This window comes from Moschus berezovskii, chromosome 11 (genome assembly GCF_049115385.1).
Source record: "Moschus berezovskii isolate FMDL1 chromosome 11, NW_MosBer_1.0, whole genome shotgun sequence".
NCBI lineage: Eukaryota > Metazoa > Chordata > Mammalia > Artiodactyla > Moschidae > Moschus > Moschus berezovskii.
Window position 1 is genome coordinate 39,971,955 of NC_142470.1, and position 23,679 is coordinate 39,995,633.

The 23,679-nt window shown below is 43.0% G+C and overlaps 1 protein-coding gene across 3 annotated transcripts in view; it reads right to left on the reverse strand.

Annotated features, from left to right (window-relative positions):
* ARHGAP25 (Rho GTPase activating protein 25) overlaps positions 1-15,529 on the reverse strand; it is a 92,886-nt gene extending 77,357 nt beyond the window's left edge. The window contains exon 1 of one of the 3 annotated variants that reach the window (XM_055400272.2): positions 15,077-15,529. In XM_055400272.2, coding sequence (XP_055256247.2) covers positions 15,077-15,137 — 61 coding nt within the window. In that variant the 5' untranslated portion in view covers positions 15,138-15,529. Of the gene's footprint in view, positions 1-14,791; positions 14,871-15,076 lie in introns of those variants that run through there. The other 2 variants (XM_055400273.2, XM_055400271.2) reach the window with 2 other exon arrangements.
* Between the last annotated feature and the right edge of the window lie 8,150 nt (positions 15,530-23,679).

A 23,679-nucleotide genomic window follows, 5' to 3' on the forward strand; every position in this document is an offset into this window, starting at 1 on the left:
AGTTGAGCTATTTCAAATCTTGAAAGAGATGCTGTGAATGTGCTGCACTCAATATGCCAGCAAATTTGGAAAACTCAGCAGTGGCCACAGGACTGGAAGAGGTTAGTCTTCATTCCAATCCCAAAGAAAGGCAATGCCAAAGAATGCTCAAACGATCACACAATTGCACTCATCTCACACGCTAGTAAAGTCATGCTCAAAATTCTCCAAGCCACCTAACATGATCGATCACAAATTTTAAGTAAATCCAGGCAGCTCAGTGGTCTGATTTTCCCTAGTGATGATTAGATGCCCAAGGCACCAAGAAAGTCAGTTGTTGAGTTTAAACATAGTGAAGGGTTTTACCAGGTGATTATCAAGGTGAGATGGAGGGGCAGAGGAGTCGAAGGTGTTTGTTTAACAGCTCTGCAATCCCAGAATTATCTATGTTAAAGAGAATATAATGGATGATTAATGGTGGAAAAGTGGTAGAACCAATGGAATGGGAGGAATTGCTGGAGTGCGTGGCCTGGGCAGGTAAGATGTGGTGGTCACGTCACATTTCCACGTGGGAAGCCTGCAAGTGAGACTTCAGAGAGGGTACAGTGATAAAGAATGACATGGTTTACTTAGGACTATGAGCAGTTCCTCTCAAGAAATAGGTATTATCTGGAACTCACTTTGTATCTCTAAAGATACAAAGGTGACTTTTGTTCTAATGCTGGGTATTTCAGGCCACAGAGGAATGAGATATGGGGACAACTTTGTGATGATCACAGCCTGGTTAAATCCAGGGCTTTCTGGAGAGAAACCAGGGAAACAGTTTGTTGGAAATGCAGCTATGTTGTATGTGGGCGCCCTCTACTGGCACTTAGTCAGAATAGCCATCTGGAGTTGGAGATTTTTGCCGGGCGGAGGCGGGGCGCGCACGTATTAACAAGTGAAAACTTGCCCCTTGTAGATATTTAGGGGCTGTGGTTCAGTTGGGGCTCAGAAACTTTAGTTACAGAACAAACCCTGCGTCAGCTTTTTAAAATGTTACAGTCGCACTTAGGTCATTTATGACTTTCTGATTCTCTCTAATGGGAGAGCCCTGCTTTCCTGTCTCTCCAATGAGACTGAGCTACTTAAAGTGAAGAGCATAATATTTCTTATCTTTTTATATCCCGAGCCTAGCACAGTGCCCAGCACATTGTAGGTGTCTGATAAACGTGTTCGTCAAAAGAGAAGGAAAACGAGCAAAATGGAACAATCTCACACAAGAAAGGGGGCTTAATCTTACTTGGGCAATTTCAGGAAGGCTTCCAGAGGGAGATGGGTGGTGGCCACAGTGGTGGGGAGGAAGGGGTAGAATTGAAAGAAAACCCAGAAAGTATAATGGCAAACCCAGGGGCCAGATATAGATTCCACAAAGCAGGGTTTTTGTGTCATTCTGGGAAGATGTTCCTTGCCATGACTGACAGGTGTGGCCCTTAATCCTTCAAGAGAAAGTATGAGCAAGAATTTTAAAATTTCATGAAAACAGAGGAAGTTAGCATGGCAGATTCAGGTAGCCTGAAGGAAGAATCTGGAAGGATTTTTGATCATAAGTACCAAAAAAGAAAAAGTCAAGGTTTAAAGATGTTTCTTCCTATTTATTTTACCCTAAACTGTACAACCTCATTGGAAAGCTAGTTCAATGAATAGAGAGACTACTTATTAGAATAATGGCAATTTTCTGTCAAAACATCTCAAACTTAGAGCATGGGACTAGGGTGAACTTTCTGGTTTCTATACTGAGTGTCTCATATTTTAAGAACCTCTTGAGTGCCAGGCCAATCCGGACAGCTGGTCACCCTAGCTGAGTGGAAGAACTCAGGATGGCTCACACAGAGAAGATGGGTGCCCAAGCTGGTCTCAGAACAGAGCACAAAGGGCCCTGGCTAAGAATGGACTGAGAATGACAACTACGCTCTGTACCTGTGAGCCTTATAACTCTCAGTTGTATGCCTGGTGAGATTCCTCATCTACCAGCAAAATGGGCTTCCAGTATCTAAATGACCAAATTCCCAGAGCAAAATGCAGGACAGGGAGGGGAAAATACACTCACAAGAGCCCTTCAGCTGCAACAGCCGAATTGAGGCCAAGAAAGACAGAGACCTCATTTAGAAGGTCCTGCTCTTTCTTCACTTGTATCTAAAAATAATGATGTGGAAATGAATAGATGGCCACGTGCAGGATTCTTACAGAACTGGAAAATCTAGTCTGCTGCTACGTAACTCACATGTAAGTGATCACAGACATTAAACATTGACCCGAGTGAGGCCCAAACAAACAAGATGCAAGCTCATATCAGAGGCCAGAGACTTGTGACATGGGAGATAGCTGCAGCCCTGGAGGAAACAGCTTCTCGATAATACAGTAGGGGGTCTTCCAGGTGGTGTGCCACCCAGAGTCACTCACTCTTTTCCCACCCAGAGTTAAGCATGAGGAATGGCCCCCATCGCAACAGCATGGAGACTGAACTTTTGACAGCAGGCATCCTTCAGGAACTTACCAAAAGCTCCTCCTTATCCTTATAGGAAAATCACAACCCAGGTTCTTTACCAACTTGGGAAAGAAATGTCAGTAAAAAAAAGAGAGAGAGAGAAAAGCAAGAAGAAAGAAAAAGGAAAAATGACAAAGTTATATAAACATAATGGATAAAATTTGTATGTCTTAAAGAAGGATTGCAGATTCAAAGACTGGAGGTAAGGGAGTCAGAAACAAGACATGCCAGGCAAACAACACTGGGCAGGAAAGTGGGTCAGCAGGTGTTGCAAAGACCATTTGTCTAAAGAAAATAGAGAAGAATTAAAAAGGACCAAGACAAACCTAAGTGGACTCTAGCGTTGCTGGCTGTGGCCTTCACCAATGACTTGGCTAGAAGGAGTTGTAGTAGAATACCTAAATTGTAGTAATGCCCTTGATGGTGATGATGATAAGTGATATTTATGAAACACATGTCAATGTCTGCTGTTATGCTAAGGAGTTTTACCAAGATCATCTCCTTTAATCATTGCAATAACCATATGGGTTAGCACTGTGATTATGCCCATTTTACAGATAAAGAAAGTGAGAACCAAAGTCACACGACTAGCAACGAGTGACAGTGGTATTCAAATTTAGGCAGTCTGACTCCAGGGTAACTTTCTAACTACTGTACTATACATAATTGGCTCATGCCACGGTAGCTAGTTCAGACTTTGTTACAAATCTATTTGGTAAACTTTATAAAATTATTTGTAAATATTAAAAAATATTTTATATAAGCATCAGAAACATAATATTGTACCACTTCCTCTTTCACTTTGAAACCCCCAAACCAACAAGGAAACATACAGATGGTTCAGAAGTCATAGGCCAGAGTTCCAGCAGTAGAGTGTCACCAGCCCAGTGAAACAAGATCTGTGTGTACACATTTTGGGGGTGGATCACTATGAACAAAGCTAGTAGAGGTAATGGAATTCCAGTTGAGCTATTTCAAATCCTTAAAAAAGATGCTGTGAAAGTGCTGCACTCAATATGTCAACAAATTTGGAGAACTCAGCATTGGCCACAGGACTGGAAAAAGTCAGTTTTCATTCCAATCCCAAAGAAAGGTAACACCGAAGAATACTCAAACTACTGCAAAATTGTACTCATCTCACATGCTAGTAATGCTCAAAATTCTCCAAGCCAGGCTTCAGCAATATGTGAACCATGAACTTGCAGATGTTCAATCTGGTTTTAGAAAAGGCAGAGGAACCAGAGATGAAATTGCCAACATCCACTGGATCATCAAAAAAGCAAGAGAGTTCCAGAAGAAACATCTAATTCTGCTTTATTGACTATGCCAAAGCCTTTGACTGTGTGGATCACAATAAACTGTGAAACATTCTGAAAGAGATGGGAATAACAGACCACCTGACCTGCCTCTTGAGAAACCTGTGTACAGGTCAGGAAGCAACAGTCAGAACTGGACATGGAACAATAGACTGGTTCCAAATAGGAAAAGGAGTATGTCAAGGCTGTATATTGTCACCCTGCTTGTTTAACTTATATGCAGATTACATCATGAGAAATGCTTGGCTGGAGGAAGCGCAAGCTAGAATCAAGATTGCCGGGAGAAATATCAATAACCTCAGATATGCAGATAATACCACCTTTATGGCAGAAAGTGAAGAACTAAAGAGCTTCTTGATGAAAGTGAAAGAGAGTGAAAAAGTTGGCTTAAAGTTCAAAATTCAGAAAACTAAGATCATGGCATCTGGCCCCATCACTTCAGGGCAAATAAATGGGGAAACAGTTGAAACAGTGGCTGACTTTATTTTTGTGGGCTCCAAAATCACTGTGGATGGTGATTGCAGCCATGAAATTAAAAGACGCTTACTCCTTGGAAGGAAAGTTATGACCAACCTAGGCAGCATATTAAAAAGCAGAGACATTACTTTGCCAACCAAGGTCCATCTAGTCAAGGCTATGGTTTTTCCAGTGGTCATGTATGGATGTGAGAGTTGGACTATAAAGAAAACTGAATGGCGAAGAATTGATGCTTTTGAAGTGTGGTATTGGAGAAGACTCTTGAGAGTCCCTTGGACTGCAAGGAGACCCAACCAATCCATCCTAAAGGAGATCAGTCCTAGGTGTTCATTGGAGGGGCTGATGTTGAAGCTGAAACTCCAATACTTTGGCCACCTGATGTGACGAGCTGAATCATTTGAAAAGACCCTGATGCTGGGAAAGATTGAGGGCAGGAGGAGAAGGGGACGACAGAGGATTAGATGGTTGGATGGCATCACCGACTGAACGGACATGTCATGGGTTTGGGTGGACTCCAGGAGTTGGTGATGGACAGGGAGGCCTGGTGTGCTGCGGTTCATGGGATCGCAAAGAGTCTGACATGACTGAGTGACTGAAATGAACTGAGTAGCACATGGAGAAAGTGAACCAGCTATCACTAGGCATGATATTGAGAATGCTCCTTAAAAGGGTCTATAATGTAAAGGTGAGCAAATATATGTTACATGAATGAATGAAATTTAAATGTTTGGTCTTAGTATACCGAACATACCATGATTTGATGTAAGTAGCGAAAAAATATGAGTGATCATAGAAATGTGCTTTCATTTGTGAACTAAAAGAATTGATTCTCAGCATCAATAATTTCTGAACACTGGTTTTAGAAAAATTACAATACCCAGATGCCACTAATAAGTAGCAAGTCTACTGCCAGGATACCTGAGGAGGTATATATGGATAGATTACATATACTTATACTCTCTCCTTAAAAGAAAAGACTTCATGGGTTTTTCATATTCAAATAGAAAACTCATTTGCAATGAACACATAAATTTATGCCAAAGACAAAGGAAAATATGTGTACTTAGCTGCCTGGGTGAATGTTGTGATGGAGCTTCAATTTAACTCTGAGCTTCCTGGCAGCCAAGATAAAAAGAGAAATACAGTAAGTTTCACAACTGTCTTAACAGAAAGGAGGAAGTATGCCAATCCCTCAAAGGAGACAAAGTATAAGCACTGAATTCTCAGCGAATTTTCTCACCTAGAGTTACATCTAAGAGTCACCTGCCTTGTTCATTTCTTGTTCTCATTGTTACAAAATAATCAGGAGCGGATTTCAAGAACTCATTACCTGTGATGGTCATTGACACTGATGGTGTGACAGTAAAGCACAGCTCAGTGAGCTTGTCTCACCGAGGGTGCCAAGGGAAGGCAGTCCATTGAAACTGATGGTGTGACAGTAAAGCACAGCTCAGTGAACTTGTCTCACCGAGGGTGCTGAGGGAAGGCAGCCCTAGTACAGCTTCTCATTTGATCTGAGGTTAGAAATGAGATTATCTATAAAGAAAGGAAACAGGTGTTTGCTGAACATCTACTGTGTTATATGCATGAAATTTCTTCCTCTCAACATATGTATTATTAATTCTGTTTAATAATGAAGTGAATGTTTCTGCAATTTAGAAAAGGCATCCCAAGCTCATGCACTGTCTTCAGTACCACACACACCCTCTTGTTTTCCTACATCCTATCAAGAAAAACCAATGGGCAATTCATCCCTTAGACACACTTCAGTCAATGCCCCTTTTTACAGACAATTCAAGTTAATTCTCTCCAGGGAGGGCCTAGAGCACTGGTGTTGCACATTACTGATTAAGGAGAAATGTCTTTGTTTAAAAACCAGTGATCAGTTAGTAGGTTTGAGTCATATCTTGCATGTTCAGGAGCCTTCACTGAGTTCACCACAAAGGAAGTCCACGGTTTCTAGAGCTCTGAGTGTCTCTGTTCAAATGGGCTGGGAAAGGATTGCTATATTCTCCTTCCAGTGATTTTCAGGCTCAGGAGCTCCCAGGGGACAAGGCGTTTATTCTATGACTAAAACATGATAGAGTTTCTATTTAGCTCTGAGCTTCCTGGCAGCCAGGACAAAAAAGACACACAGTCAGCTTCACAACTGTCTTTACAGAAAGGAGGAAGCATGTCAGTCTGTCAAGTGAGATCAAGGGAGGGCTAAACCATGAGCAAGAATCGGGTGGTGGTTAAGGGAGCCCTAAGGAGACAGGGTTCCACACAGATGAGGAAGGGCAGGAGCTGCAGAAGATGTGACTGCAGTCTAGAGCGTGTCTGTGTCTGCTTGGGGAAGCAGGTCCTGCAAGAGACAAGGGCTACACAAAATTATAGAGCTTTTTTCTTCTCTGAAAGAACAGAGACCATGTACAGGAAAATCAGTGTGAGAAGGATGGCAAGTCTGGGACTCACTGAAGAACATATGCATCTATATATTAAAGAAAAGGGATGGCAGCGATGGGGAGAGGGGTGGCGGGACCGGAATGCAGATTCCTAAGCGCCCTCCTATGGCTCCCATGACTGTTCTCATCACAGGACTTGTCTTGATGTCCTTTGATTGTTTGTCTGTGCCCCACTAGCCTGTAAGCCTTGCAAAAACAGAGAGCAGAACTGACTGCCTTTATATTTGTTTGCCAGACCTATGGGTATCATTTTTCTGTACAGTGATTTTGATTTTTTAGAACATTTTCAAAGGATAAATCAAGTTTTCAAGGAGAAAAATGGTGATGAGTAAAGTATCAAGAAATGTAAATTATCTTCTCTCTTTGTAACTTCTGCATCTCAGTTCCTGTCTGGGGATTATACAAAATTTACATACCATGCTCTTGCTAGAATCCCTCCCACTGGCCTGTGCTCCATGCTGGCTCTCCCTGCGGTATTTCCCTGAGTCTCTATGAGTGCCCTTTGGTGTCAGTTGCTGTGGCCACAGCTGGGGCTTCATAAAAGCTCCTTATACAGTCCCTTCTCATATCCAGTTAATCAACAACAGAGCTGCCTCATGAGAGGTTACACTTTTTTTTCTTTCAAGCTGTCTTGTGTGTGGTGGGACCATTATCACCAACTTAGTCTTCTTAATCAGTCACAGGATCTTTCTAACTGCTGTATAATGAGTGTCCTTTTCTCAAAGGACCACGCTCCAGCTCTGAAGGGAAGGGGCAGAGTTTCCCTAGTTCTCCCATAGGATGCTCTCTGCTAATGCTTTATAAACAGAGCCAGAGACGACAGCTTGACCATGCCTGGAAGGTACTTACGTCTGTGTACACCATGCCTAGGTGTGTGTCTAGGCACGTCTCACCCTAGACACATTTTTGGAAGTTCATATACCAAGAGCGACTGAGCTCACCTCTGCCGATCCAAGGGCACTTGGCTCCAATCTAACAAAATTGCAGAATCTAAGTCAGACTCTAAGTCAGCCTTGCCTAGTGTCTGCTGGGACGACTTTATCCATAAGTAAGCAGAAAACAAGATTTTGACTTCCCATCATTACTCAAATTGGTCTTTGCTCTGCTGCTGTTTAGGATGATGTCAGTCCCCGTTCCCCAAGTGGTCAGGAGGCTCTCAACTTGGGCAGCAAGAGGCATGTATTTAATTTGTATCCAAAGGTAAGTCAGTGACTGCACAGGAAGAGACATTTTTACTGGAACAAGGAACAGAGACGGGGTGGGTTCCGAGAGGAGTAACCCTGTGTCATGGGCTGAGGAATCAACACTCTTCCTTTGGACTCGGCCTGTGTGTGCGGGGCCCCTTACGCCTCAGGGACCAGGAGCTGCTCAGGGTGTGCAAAGGCAGCCACAGCATATAGCCCCATACATTTGGGCCAGACCCCAGGCTGGTCTGGATGAGCACTTTGGAAGTTTGGCAGTGAATTATAAAGGAAGCCTTCACCAGAGCCGAATGCCACAAACATTCACCAGTCACCACAGGCTACGTGATCTTTGTTGTTCCAACCTGGGGAGCTCAACCAGGCTGGCTTGGTCACAGAAGGACCTTGTAGTTCCAAGAAAACCCTGTATCCCAAGGCTAGAGGCCCAGAAAGTCTGCAGATACCCATGTATAAGTCCTAGCTGGTTGCAACCTCTGCAGCTGGAGGAGGGCTTTGCGGCTGGCTCTAACAGCATGGGCTGCCTGCCAGACCTCATGTCAACCCGCCTAGCCAAGCACTGGAATTTGTTTTGGGTGGTTCAGTGGTTAAGAATCCATCTGCTAATGCAGGAGCACCAGGAGGCATGGGTTCGATCCCTGGGTGGAGAAGATCCCTTGGAGGAGGAAACGGCAACCTACTCTAGTACTCTTGACTGAGAAATCCCATGGAGAGAGGGGCCTGAAGGCCTACATTCCATGGGGTTGCCAAGAGTCAGACACAACTGAGCACCCACATATTCTTAATGATGTAGTTATTAATAATATTTGTTCACTGTAGAAACTCTGGCAAATACCTGTAATGTAATAATACATATATGTGTGGGTATACCTCACCCATAAATCTTTCACCCATAATTAGCTACTATGGTTGACCCTTGAACAACATGGGTTTGAACTTGGCATGTCCAATTATAGGTGATTCTTTTCTTGTTAAATATAGTTTCTGTGTTTTCACTTTACAGATCTTTAAATAAACTAAGTGTAGCACAAAGTTTGTGTCCAATTGGAGATTCTTTTCCTATTTCAATATCCTGCCTCCTTGGGTGAGTCATTTATCAATTCCTTTGTTCTGGAGGCAAAGATAACAGTACCCAGATTTCCGACTGCATGGAATGGGGAGGGAGGGCCCTGTGCCCCAACCCCACCTTGTTCAAAGGTCAACTGTATAAACAAATTGTATACCACCTTCCAGATTTTTGAGGGTTTATTTACACCTTTCTTTCTTTGTTCATTTTATACACATTAATAAAATACCCTCTTATGTGCCTACCAATTAAGATTAGTTAGGTACCTTTGATGTTGTTGAGTCGCTAAGTCATGTCTGACTCCACACAGGCTCCTCTGTCCGTGGGATTACCCAGGCAGGAATAGTGGAATGGGTTGCCATTTCCTTCTCCAGGGATTCTTCTGACCCAGGGATTGAACTCACATCTCCTGCATTGACAGGCAGGTTCTTTACCAGTGAGCCATCTAAGTACCTTTGGAGTTTCCAAATGCATTTCCTGTTCTTTTCCCTCCAGAAGTAACAACCACCCAGAACTTTATGTTAATTGGTTTCTCTGTTTCCCTTATAGTTTTGCCATATACATACATAGACGTACACAGTTTTTAAGTTTCTTATAAATGAGTCCCCATTCTGATTTTGTGACTTCCCTTTTCTGTCTAATATTAAGTTTTTGCCATTCAGTCTCATTTAAATACATCACAATTCGTTTTTTGCTCTTGGATAGTATTTTAATTTCATGGCTGCAATCAGCATCTGCAGTGATTTTGGAGCCCCCAAAAAATAAAGTCTGACACTGTCTCCACTGTTTTTCCATCTATTTCCCGTGAAGTGATGGGACCAGATGCCATGATCTTTGTTTTCTGAATGTTGAGCTTCAAGCCAACCTTTTCACTCTCCTCTTTCACTTTCATCAAGAGGCTTTTGAGTTCCTCTTCACTTTCTGCCATAAGGGTGGTGTCATCTGCATATCTGAGGTTATTGATATATCTCCTGGCAATCTTGATTCCAGCTTGTGCTTCTTTCAGCCCAGCGTTCCTCATGATGTACTCTGCATATAAGTTAAATAAGCAGAGTGACAGTATAGAGACTTGACGTACTCCTTTTCCTATTTGGAACCAGTCTGTTGTTCCATGTACAGTTCTGACTGTTGCTTCTTGACCTGCATACTTTTAATTTATATTTCCTAATTACTGTGGTTAACCATATTTCTGTGTATTTATTGAAATCATTATTCCTATTCTGTAAAATGCCTATTCATATTGTTTGTTCATTTTTAAAAGCATTTTTATGGATTCTTGGACTTATTTATATATTCAGTTCTTTCTGTCTCTGTTGATCTATCTCTATGCATCTATCTATCTAAAACTATACTTTCAAATCTAACTTCTTTTAACAAGAATAATAACTTACACTGGAAATTGATCTAGTTCCAGGGCCTTAAGTAACAAATATTTTTATTCTCCTTATGCTAATTTTCTAAAGGACAAAACTAGATTCCATATCAGAAAAATAATGATTTATCAAGTGGGGGAAAAACCCTCCTCTACCGTCATTATTCACTTTTCTACTTGGGAGATTAAAACAATGAATTTTTGTTTCTGAATAAGTTTTTCTCAACATGAAATTTCAGCAAGAAAAAATGTTGAGTGGACTTCCCTCTCAGTCCAGTGGTTAAGATTCTCCATTGAAGGGGCTTCAGTTTCGATCCCTAGGTGAAGGAAGTAAGATCCCACATACGACCACAGTCAAAATATAAGTAAAAATAAATTTGTTTTAAAAGTATAGCTCATTCACTTCGGTGTACAATAGAAGCTAACACAGCATTGTAAAGCAACTATATTCCAATAAAAATTTTAAAACTGTATGTCCAAACACAAAAGAAAGTTGAAAACACTACCCCTCCATAGTCACTTCTTTTAAAAAATGTATCTCAGAGTCATATGCTCTCTAGGGCCCATTCTCCCCTAGTTTGGCTTAGGGTACCTGAGAAAAAAGTAAGATGTGCCTGCAACTGGATGAATACAATGTAGTCCTGAAATTCACCCAGTCATATTCTAACTAAGCACTCTCCAGCTGCAGGGCAGAAGGGACTTTCCCTTGATGGTCAATACCTTCTCAATAGAGCACCTACATTCCATCCATTGGATGTGCCAGACCCTTGGAGAGAATGCAAGAAAGGACACTGCATTCTAAAACTACCCTTCAGGGCTTACAATTCTGTTAGACAAATAAGTGATAGAACATATTTGCAAAGAGTAAGACAAAACACTGCAAGAAAGCAATGGAAAGCTGTCGCAATTTTAAGTGTTGGACTAAAACTGAAGATGACAAAGGATCAAAGGAAGAAATGTGTGCTCTTGGCTCCATCTCAAGTCAAGTCGTTGGCTTACCTCCCTTACCTCCAACCCCTGTTCCCTCCCAAGACCAATAGATCAGATTCAGGGTGGCCTGGGTCAGGTTCTCCCATACATCCAGACCCATGGTGTGGTCTTACATCCACTTCCCATTCACTGGGGTCTCCTCAGTCTTGAGATGGAAGTACAGAGTTGCCCCCCACCTTGGAAATTTTCACTTTCATTCAAGCCTCGGCTCAGCACTCTCAAGATAAGATTTAGGGGAACTAAAAGTGCCACTCAGCAAAAAGATATTGGGCCCTTTCCTGGGCCACATCAGTGTCTTGCTATTTCCCTAAACAAGTGCTGAAGCTGGTATCCTTCTAGGGTACTGTCCATCCCCTGAAGTTATAACTTACTAAGAGCCTCTTGAAAGTTGCCCTTGACAATGAATCATGAAGTGGTAGTTGAATTCCAGATCCAAGTGGCCTGATAACCACACCTTCTTGATGATAATCTGCCTCAGTGGTTTTCAGCTAGGAGAGTTGTCTCTTCCCAAGACATCTAGTAATGTCTGGAGATATGTATGGTTGTCACACTAGTGGTGGTAGGGGAGTGCTACCACCATCTACTGGATAGAAGCCAAGGATGCTGCTAACATCTTAGAATGCAGGGGTCCCCAAACCCCAGGCCATGGACCAGTACCGGTCATCATACTGGACAGCATACCAGTCCCCAACCCACAGGCTTAACCATTCAGTTAAGAACCCAGTCACACAGCAGGAGGTGAGCAAGTGAATGAAGCACCATCTGTATTTATAGCCGCTCCCCATTGCTCTCATTACCGCATTATCACAGTGTAATAATAATAGAAATAAAGGGGACAATAAATGTAACGCACTTGAGCCATCCCACAGCCATCTCCCACTCAGCCGATGGAAAAACTGTCTCCCACGTAACCAGTCCCTGAGGACCATTGCTACAATGCAGAGGATGACCCTCATCACAAAAAACAACCAGCACAAAAATTTGTGGTGTCCAGCTTGAGAAACTGATCTACTCCTGACTAGCCCAGGCTGCAGAAACTACAGGTCGTTGACACCCTGACACGACTCTCTTAATAGACATAAGCTTCTTTGGTTATTCTTAAGCCAGTTCCTGCAGTCACACCTGGACCCAGGATGCTGGAGAGGGAACCAGAGGTCCCATGGCTGAGTCAGTAACTCTCCTCCCTCGGAGGGCTCAGTTTGTGAGTTGAATTCTCACCAACGTGATACGAAAAGTGTTCTGGCTGCAGTCCAATCCTTGGGGTGACAAACTTGTAAATGGCATAGATAATGACAAGGGCTCCTCTGTATTTAATTTTGTGATTATGATTTTTTTCGTTATTACTATTGTTTAGTTGCTAAGTTATGTCCAACTCTTTTGCAACCCCATGGACTATAACCCACAAGTTTCCTCTGTCCATGGGATTTCCCAGGCAAGGATACAGGAGTGGGTTGCCATTTTCTGCTCCAGGCGATCTTCCTGACCCAGGGATTGAACCCTCATCTCTTGTTTGGCATGTGGATTCTTTACCGCTGATCCACCAGGGAAGTCTGATATTTTCATTAGATAGTACTAAACAATATCATCTGCTTGTACTCAATCATTCATTCAGTCAACAAATATTTGCCATGTACCCACTGGGACCAAGCACCATGCTGTATAAGATGAATGGCAATTTCCTAAGTCCACTGACTTAGACCACAGCCCCTACAGCAGGACTTCTTGATGAGGTGAGATGGAGGGCTGGGGGCTTATTAAATTGCAGATGCTTGGGTCTCCCTTCAGAGATTCTGATTTACAAGTCAGGATGATGCTCACGCATCTGTATTTTTACCTAGCACTTGTGGTGACTTCTAACACAGGCTAACTATGGGACCATGGTTTAAGAAACAATCCAACCAATATAATATTGTAAAATAATTAGCCTCCAATTAAAAAATAAATACATAAATAAAAAAGAAATAGTGGTTGATATCACATGAAATCTACCCAACCTAATCCCAAGTCTGAGATTATGTAGACCCACACTCTAATATGGTAATGTCCTATATCCCCCCCCAAAAAAACCTTAATTATTTAATCAATTAATCATTTAACCATTAATTGTTTCATTTCCCATTTTTTAAACAGAAGGAGAATAAGACTGAAACACAGATAAGGGGGTAGAATGACCCCACATAAACAGAAGCAAGACACTTTCAAAGGAACAGAACCATAGAAGTTATATTTCTAAAAGCAAATTTTTATGACATACAATAGAATAAGCATTAGCCAAGTACCTTGCTATCAACAGTAGTTAGGAGAAAAATCTCTGATTATATAAAATCTCTCCTTATTCTCTGAACCAACCTGCAATAATTCCCAGCTTGATTAGAGACCACTAATCCTCTCTGGTTACCAAGATAAATGGCTTCTCTGATTACTCTCAATTTTTTTTCAAATCTTTTCTTAGACCTGTATCATTAACACCCAGCTACGTGACTTTTTGCAACAAACCCTTTGTTTTAGTAGCACATTAACCATCATTAGAAGTCCAAGTTAGACCTGTTCCAAACTGAATATTTCTAAGTCATTAGAAATACCTTAACACTTGTTTATGTCTAGTATCAAGGAAGTTATCTCACTATACTTGTATAGAGGTAAAACACAGGGAATCATTTCCAACCCAATTGCTCTATTGTAAACTACTGTGATCAATTTAATTGTAGAACAAATCCATATAAAGAAACTGATGATAACAATTATAGAACAGATTAAAATCAAAGGATCACATGGTGGACCTAGAGATAATCATACTAAGTAGAGTAAGCCAAAGGAAGACAAATATCATATGATATTGGTTATATGTGAAATCTAAAAAAATGATATAAATGTATACTCAATATCTTATCATAACCTATAGTGGAAGATGATGCAAAAAAAAAGAATATATATATATATATACACACACACATACAGCCGAATCATTTTGCTGTGTACCTGAAACTAACACATTATAAATCAACTGTATTTCAATAACAATTTATTTTAAAAAATCAAAATATCACCAATATTGTTAATGAGAAGACACCAAAATTAAAGGCCAGAGTATCTGAGAAAACATACCAGAGTCCCTTAATTTAATTTATCTAGAATGCATCTATTTCAACTCCTCTAGATTTCCCTTCCATTCTGTCCTTTTTAATTAAGTGTCTTTATTATACCTTCAAATGCCTGTATGTTCCTGTCTTGTCCACACTATTTACTTTTTGCTACAAGTAACACCATTTCAGCCCCAAGTCCACAAAAGTCTGGCGACCCAGTGGGCTCACAAAACAGAACAGATCAAGCACTTCCAAAACTCTGTCAAAACCCACTCGTACATGGATGTGTCCAAACAGGAGGGAAATTATCCTTCCAAGATAAACAGAGAAAAACTTACCGTGTTTTGTGAGATCTGTAGCCTTAGTCCACGCCAAGTACCCCAGATCCCACATGCCAAGAAGCTCCATTCCCACCACCTCCAAACAAACCAAAAAAAATTAGGCTTCCCCTGGCGCTTGGGGACTTTGAGCCAATATACCAATCTGAATGCAAGTTTCACCCTAAACTCAGCTTTGCCCAGAGATCCATTTTTAAGCAGACTATGCTCCCTGCAGACCAACATGCAAATGGTGGGAACTCAAGTGTAAGAACCACAAAAGCAGCAAAAAGACTTTGACCATACCTATTTTGCCAGCCTCCCCTCGCAGGTTGAAATCCCAGTTTCTTGGCAACTTCAGGGACATTTTGCTTCTGGTCTGGATGAGTCGCTGCTGAAGCGGGGAGTCTGCCACAATTCGCGCCCTTCTTGGCTTTTTGATCTTCTTGCCTCTCAAGCTTTGTTTGTGTGTGTGTGTGTGTGTATGTGTTTTTCCCCTTAACGATTGCTTCACAAGCAATCTTGGGTTTGAGGTTGATCTGTCCAAGTATCTTCTCCTTTCTCAGATGAAAGGTCCATCCATCTGTCATGGGGGATGGCACCAAGCCCTAACCCACGGTCCCTCAGGGGTTGGTGCCTTGTGAAGTGTACACCCTGCTTCTCTTGCTTTCAGTATTACCAGAAATATCCCAGTTGACACTTCGCTCTGCGTCATGGGAAGCAAAGCTCCTGTTCGAAAGAATCTCAGGCCTCACTGAGGCGAGGTCGTGATAAACAACGGCTGCCTCTTGGCTTTTTTTTTTTTTTTAACTGTCTGCTTCCTTGCATTTGAGGAAGTGGGTGGCTGTTCAGTGTAGATGATACATTGAGCTCTGAAGCTCTTTCTTCAGAGAATAGGTTTTAGAAATGCTTATATAAGTAGAGTAAGTGCTCTTGGGCTATAAAGTTTATGCTGCTAAGTCACTTCTGTTGCGTCCGATTCTGTGTGACCCCATAGACGGAAGCCCACCAGGCTCCCCCGTCCCTGGGATTCTCCAGGCAAGAACACTGGAGTGGGTTGCCATTTCCTTCTCCATAAAGTTTATAAATAAAGTTTATAGGTTTGACTAAAATTCGAAGACTCTGGCCATATACCTCTAAGCCTCCTTTCTCACTGAACAGACTGCGCTTCCAAAAATGATCATTAAGACAATCAGCACTCCCCCAAAGTCTCCCTCTTTGAGTTCTTCCTGCTATAAGGCCCACATAGTAAATTCTCCACCTGCTCTGGGTAAAGGTTCCAAGTGATCTCAACCTGATGTCAGGAGGATTCTGATGTATTAGGTGTTATAACATTACACATTAGGTGATGTATTAGGTGTTATAACGGTTCTTTGATCTTCTGTACAGGCTGTGGATCAGGGTTCAAAACTCAGTTCTTCCACTTTTTAGCGCTATAGCTTTTAATAAGCAACTGAATCTCTCTGGGCCTTAGTATCCTCAGCAGTAAAATGGGTTGATAGTAACCATGACTGCACAGAGCTGTGAAGGCATCTAGTACACACAGTGGGTGCCCCACAAATGTATTTCAATCCTTATTCCATTTAGTTCAGTTCTGTGACAGCCTTTCAAATGTTCAACTGGGCTGGACTAACTTAATGATAAAATACTTGGGCCCAGAGCCAGACTGCTTGTGTTCAAATCCTGGCCCAACCACTTTCTCACTGTATGAGTTTGGACAAGTTTCTTGACTACTCTGTACTTCAATAGTCTCATCTGTAAATGAGGTAAACAATAGGACCTACTTCACAGGGCTGTCATGAGGCTTAATAAAGATAGTAGGTGATAAGACTAATGAGGCCATAAGGTAATGGGGCTAATAAAGCAATAGGTAAGAAAGCTCACAAGAGTCGCTACTGGCCAGCCTGCGAGCTGCAAAGCTTTGGTTCATTCCTTCTTCCACTCTCCTAGAAGCCTCTGCCGTACTTGCTTCTTTGCCTCCCACATGCTCACTCTGTTGGTGACCTGGCTTCCTGTTTCACTGAGAAAGTTGATGCAATGGAGAAGAATGTCTGTAAGCTCCCACCACTGTAGGCCCCACCTCCACGCAGGGAAGCTCACACACTCAATCCTCTCCTGGCTACAAAGGATGAATCATGTCACCCCTCTTCCATCTTTACTGCATCATCAATTTCTTCTCTCTTGGATCGTTCCTACCAGCATTCAAACTTACTCTTTTTCACCCTACAGTTTTAAAAAATCTCTCTTGATGCTTCTTCCCCCTTTGGTTATGGCTCTATTTCTCTCCTTCATTTCTGAGCAAAGTTTACTTAAGAATTGTGTACTTGCAAATATCTGTCTTATTATTCTCTTCTGAATGTCTTTCGTTGATCTTTTGATCCCATGACTCCCCCAAATGTACTCTTATCAAGGACACTGATGACATCACTGAACCCACTGGTCAGCTCCCCTGTCATTTCACTTTGGACACATTTGATTACCATCTCCAGCTCCAGGCCCACTGTCCATTTGGCCCCCAGGACTCCCTGCTGGCAAGGTTGTTTGCTGTCTTTCTGCCCCATCTCCATATCCTTGCTGACTCCATCTCATCTCTGAATTCTTAACATCGGAAGAAACCAGGATGCATTCAGTGAACTTTTTTTCCGTCTGTCCCCACGCCTCAGTGGCTTTCAAGGCTTGCATGCTACGCATCTGCTGACCCCTCCGATGTAGATTTCCAGCCCAAATTGCTCCCTGAACCCTCCAGTCATACACATCTCTGCTCATATAATGAATAACCATCTCAAACAAAACTGTTCCAGAATGTACATTTGGGGAACCAGGCTGAAGGGGCAAAGGTGACCTGAGGCATATCCTTCTTGTGAGTGAAAAGACTGTAAGAGGGAAGAACCACAGGAGCACATTTAAAGCTTCTCTTCTTATCATATCTGCTCACATTCCAGTGGCCAATACATATCAAGTGACCAAGTCCAACGTCAGTGAGACAGGAAATACAGCCCTGAGGGGGAGGGGGAAGAAGGGAGGAGAGACTAAAAGAGACTGATCAATACTCCAATCCATCCCACCAACCCGGCTCATTCAGCCACCTTCTAACCACCCCCAGGGTGCTGGATTCCTCTGAACTTGACTCAGCCAACTGCACATTTCACAGCCTCCACTCTGCATGACTGACTGCCCAACCCAAACAACACTATTCTTTTTCTGTCCTCACTTGCAGGGGGTGTGGGGAGGGGGCACAAGTAGATAGCCATCCTGAGCTCAGACCAGCAGCATCTCGACAGGGAACTTGATATCACCCAAAGTTTCAGTCCTGAGACCTTAAACTCAAGAACTCTGAAAATATCTTAAAGGTAGCATGTAGAAGCATGCAGAGAACTTCCCTTACTCTTCAGTGTAGGTTCCTGTAAGTCTTGGAAAAACTCGTGACTGATGGGGAAGTTGCTCGTGAATACTTGGAAAGGCGGGCAGAAGAAAAGCACCCCGGAAAGGCCCAGCACAATTGTCTTGCCTCCAAGAGCCTGCTGTGACGCCTTTTGCTGCCAGGGTAGGGGTAGATGGCAGCACCACTGCAGGGCTGCTCCCCAGTTCCTGGGCTCCAGAAAATGAAGAACTAGATGTCTTGTCTGGTTCCAAAGACTGAATCAGCATCTGCAACAGCTAAAGGAAAAGCAAACATTCATTCATCTATTTGCTTATTGAATGCTAACCAGCTATTGAGAACTTAATTTATATATGCATTAATATACAGCATTTGTCTTTCTCTTTCTGACTTATTTCACTCTAAATAATAGGCTCCAGTTTCATCCATCTCATTGGAACTGACTCAAATGCATTCCTTTTTATACCTGAGTAATACTTTGGCCACCTCATGCGACAAGTTGACTCACTGGAAAAGACTCTGATGCTAGGAAAGGTTGGGGGCGGGAGGAGAAGGGAACGACAGAGAATGAGATGGCTGGATGGCATCACCGACTCTGTGGACATGAGTTTGAGTGAACTCCGGGAGTTGGTGATGGATAGGGAGGCCTGGCGTGCTGTGATTCATGGGGTCGCAGAGAGTCGGACACGACTGAGCGACTGAACTGAACTGAACTGAATATTCCATTATGTATATGTATCTATTCATTTGCCGATAGACATCTAGGTTGTGGTTCATTTTTAAAATCTTTATTGTACTTGCTACATTATTGTTTCTGTTTTATGTTTGGTTTTTTGGGCATGCTTCTGCTGCTGCTGACCAGGGATCAAACCCGCACCCCTACACTGGAAGGTGAAGTCTTAACCTCTGGACCATCAGGGAAGTCCCAGGACTTAATTTTTTACTGGATATTGGAGGAATGTTCATGTTCAGAATGTTAAATAAGCCGCTCTTGTTTCACATTCAATTTACAATCTGTTGAGAGAGAACAATTAAGTAAACAATTAAATATGACATGAGAAGGGGTATGTTGAGTTGAAAGTTTGGGAAGCAGGAGACTTTACCTCGGAGGGCCCTAATTGGGCCTTAGGGAGTTAGGGAAGGTTTCCTGGAGGAAGTGTCTTTTAAGGCTTCATGAATGAGTTAGGGAAGCAAAAGGGTTTAAAATGTTTTCTAGATGAAACAAACAGCATGCAAAAGGCACAGAAGCAAGAAAGAACTTATCAGGTTGCTCCTAAAAAGGATAAAAGAGGAGGGATGGAGGAGAGGTGAAGCTGGGGAGAGAGACCAGGGCTGGATCAGGGCTGGATCCCTGGAGAGAGGTTTGACTTTACACTGGAGGAAATAGAAGCCACTGGGGAGCTTTTTATTGGGATTAGAATGGGGAGGCTGGGACAGACATCCAAGGGAGAGTGACAGTGAAAGACAGCAGGAGGGAAAACAAGGTAAGAGCCAGACAGGTGGTAAGATTGATGGCACCCGACGAGTTCCTATGGGAGAAAAAAGATGCTCACGGTCCTGGCCCCTGGCCCTGCAGAGATGGAGGCTCCAATCACAGAGGTGGGGGGTGGACAGAAAAAGGGAGGGTTGCTAATGAGGAAGGAGAGATACCCCAGGGAGAAGACAGTGGGCTCTGTCAGTCTGGGGCAGGTTGGAGCTACCAGGTGCTAAGAGCAGATATTCTGCTGGTGGGAGAGCCCAGAGCTCACATTCATTCATTCCCCGCTTCACTCCATAAACGTTTATCCAGGACTGTGCTGGATGAATGATGAGTAAACAGGATGATTAACAACCTGCCTGATCCTCAAATGGACAGGGAGGCCTGGCGTGCTGTGTGATTCATGGGGTCGCAGAGAGTCGGACACGATTGAGCGACTGAACTGAACTGAACTGAATCCTCAAATGACTCAGGAGAGAGAAGTGTAAACATCACAGCCATGTCACTGGAGGCATAAAAATAATGCACACACAGGGTAGGGTGCGAGCAGGAAATGTGAGCTCTGCTTGGGTGGCCAGGGTGGCTTCCCAGGAGAGGTGACCCAGGAGAGACCAGGCAGACAAGGAGCAGGGTCGGGGTGCGGGAAGAAGATGTTCTGGCTGATGAAAGAGCAGAGAGCAGCTACAACAGGAAACCCATTTAGAGAAGTACCCGGAGCGGTCTATGGCTGCGGGGTAAGTCTGGAGGAAGGAAAAACGGGCCAAAGGGGCAGGGCCTCAGGCACTGGCTGAGGGGTTGGACTCTACCCTGGGGTGAGAGTCAACAGTGGACTTTTTAAACATTTCTTGTATTGTTATTTTTACCATTAGAGATGTCTATGCAAGTTTTTCAAAATTTATTTAATTGGAGGAAAACTACTTTACAATATTGTGGTGGGTTTTGCCATACATAGACATGAATCAGCCATGGGTGCTCCCGAAACCCCCATCCTGAACCCCCCCGCCACCTCCCTCTCCACCCCAACCCTCTGGGTTGTCCCAGAGTACTGGCTCTGAGTGCCCTGCTTCATGTATCAAACTTGCACTGGTCATCTATTTTACATATGGTATTATACATGTTTCAATGCTATTTTTTTATATTGTCCCTCCCTTGCCTTCTCCCACAGAGTCCAAAAGTTTGTTCTTTACATCTGTGTCTCTTTTGCTGCCTTGCATTTAGGATCATAATTGTCGTCTTTCTAAATTCCATATATTTAAGTAAGTAACAAAGGTCCGTCTAGTCAAGGCTATGGTTTTTCCCGTGGTCATGTATGGATGTGAGAGTTGGACTGTGAAGAATGCTGATCGCCGAAGAATTGATGCTTTTGAACTGTGGTGCTGGAGAAGTGGTGCTGGAGAAGACTCTTGAGAGTCCCTTGGACTGCAAGGAGATCCAACCAGTCCATTCTAAAGGAGATCAGTCCTGGGTGTTCATTGGAAGGACTGATGCTAAAGCTGAAATTCCAATACTTTGGCCACCTCATGCGACGAGTTGACTCACTGGAAAAGACTGATGCTGGGAGGGATTGGGGGCGGGAGGAGAAGGGGACGACAGAGAATGAGATGGCTGAATGGCATCACCGACTCGATGGAGATGAGTTTGAGTGAACTCCGGGAGTTGGTGATGGACAGGGAGGCCTGGCGTGCTGTGATTCACGGGGTCACAAAGAGTTGGACACGAATGAGCGACTGAACTGAACTGAACTGAAAGACAATAAAAGTCACTGTTACCATTTAAGATGTAATGAAAATGTTTCTCATTCTCTGTCTTCTCTGTGGATGTAGTGTAGGTGTATATGCATTTTTATCTTTATTAGGGAATAATTGACAAATATAATTATTTATACTGAAAGTGAACAATGTGATGACTTGATATCCATATACATTCTACATGTGTGATTACTAAGATTAAGATTATTCACACACCCATCATCTCACGTAGTTAACATCCTTACTCTTTGCGTGTGTGCGTGAGTGTGTGTGTGGTCAGAATGCCTAAGATCTACTCTTGCTGCTGGAAATTTGTCACCCAAGGATTATACACAGAATCTTAAGTTTTTGAATGGGAGCACACAGAGCAAATGTTATGTGAGGAAAGTGTCCTCCCACATAATACATCCTTTGGGCTAAACATGGGTTACATTGTATTAGGCTAAATGAACTGCATGAAGTTCCTGATATTTGACCACTTTTAACCTGCAAAAGAGTCTGATGCTGGGAAGGATTGGGGATGGGAGGAGACAGGGACGACAGAGAATGAGATGGCTGGATGGCATCACCGACTCTGTGGACATGGGTTTGAGTGAACTCCGGGAGTTTGGTGATGGACAGGAAGGCCTGGCGTGCTTTGATTCATGGGGTCGCAAAGAGTCGGACACGACTGAGCAACTGAACTGAACTGAACCTGCAAAAAGAACGTCATATTTCAGTGTAAAAGTCCCACTGTGCTTCCTGCCACTCACTCATTCAACAAGCAGCAAATAAGTTGTTCACCTGTGATGTTCCAGGCACTGTTCTAGGTGCTGAGAACACAGCCAGAATCAGGATAACGAAAACCCCCTGCTTTTGTGAAGTTTATTCTGGTGAGAGCAGAGAGAACCACAATAGTAAGCAGAGTGGGTGTGCTCTGTTAGACAGGGGTGAGGGCTGTGGGGGAGAGTAGTTGTGCCCTGGGAAGGGAGAAGTGGTGCTGAGTTTCAGGACGGGGTGGCTGCAGCTGTAAATGGGTGGACGTGCCCCACTTGTGTAAAGACCTGAGAAAGTGAGGAATGAGCCAGGTGCGTATCTGTGGAAGAACATTCCAGAAGAAAGGAGAGTGAATGCAAGGGCCCCCACTCACGCACAACTGCGAGGCAGCCTTGTACGTGGAGTGGAGGGAAGAAAGGGAGATCGCTGGGGATGGGTCGATGAGGTAACAGGGGGCTGACTGCACAGGACCTTCTAGAACCTGGCCAGGACTCTGGCTTATGCTTGGAGTGAGGTTTTGAGCAGAAGAGTAACTTGACTTGCAGTTTTAAAAGACCACTATGAAAAGATGCTCAACATTGCTAATCATCAGCGAAATACAAATCAGAACCACAATGAGCTATCACCTTGAACCTGTCAGAGTGACTATCATCCAAAGAACATAAGTAACAAACGTTGGTGATGATGTGGAGAAAAGGGACTCTCATGCACTGTTGGTGGGAACATAAACTGGTACAGCCAGTATGGAGAACAGTATGGACATTTCTCAAAAAACTTGAAGTAGAACTATCAGGAGTGATCCCACTCAGTTGTGTTTGACTCTTTGCGACCCCAGGGACTGTAGCCTACCAGGCTCCTCCAGCCATGGGATTTTCCAAGCAAGAATACTGGAGTGGGTTTGCCATTTCCTTCTCCAGGAGACCTGCTGGACCCAGGGATTGAACACAGGTCTCCTGCATTGTAGGCAGACACTTTGCCGTCTGAGCCACCAGGGAAGTCCAAGAACTATCATATGTCCTATTAATTCCACTCTTGGCTATATATCCAAAAAAAAAACACCCACTAATTCAAATGTTTATAGCAGCACTGTTTACAACAGCCAAGATACAGAAGCAAACTAAATGCTGATCAACAGATTAATGGATAAAGAAGATATAAGTGATATATATGTAATGGAATACTACTCAGCCATAAAAAGGAATCAAATTTTGCCATTTGCAACAACATAGATGGACTTGGCATTACTCTAAGCAAAATAAGTCAGACAGAGAAAGACAAATACTGTATGACATCACTTAAATGCATAATCTAAAAAAAGTACAACAAACTAGTAAATATTTTTTAAAAAGAAGTGAATTCACAGATAGAAAAAATAAACTAGGTAGTTTCCAGTGGGGAGAGGGAAGGGGAGGGGCAATATAGGGGTAGGGGGTTAAGAGGGAAAAACTAATTGGTATGAAATAATCTACAAGGAGGGGTTGTACAGCAACAGGGAACATATCCAACATTTTATAGGTGGAGTACATCATTTAAAAAGTGTGAATCACCA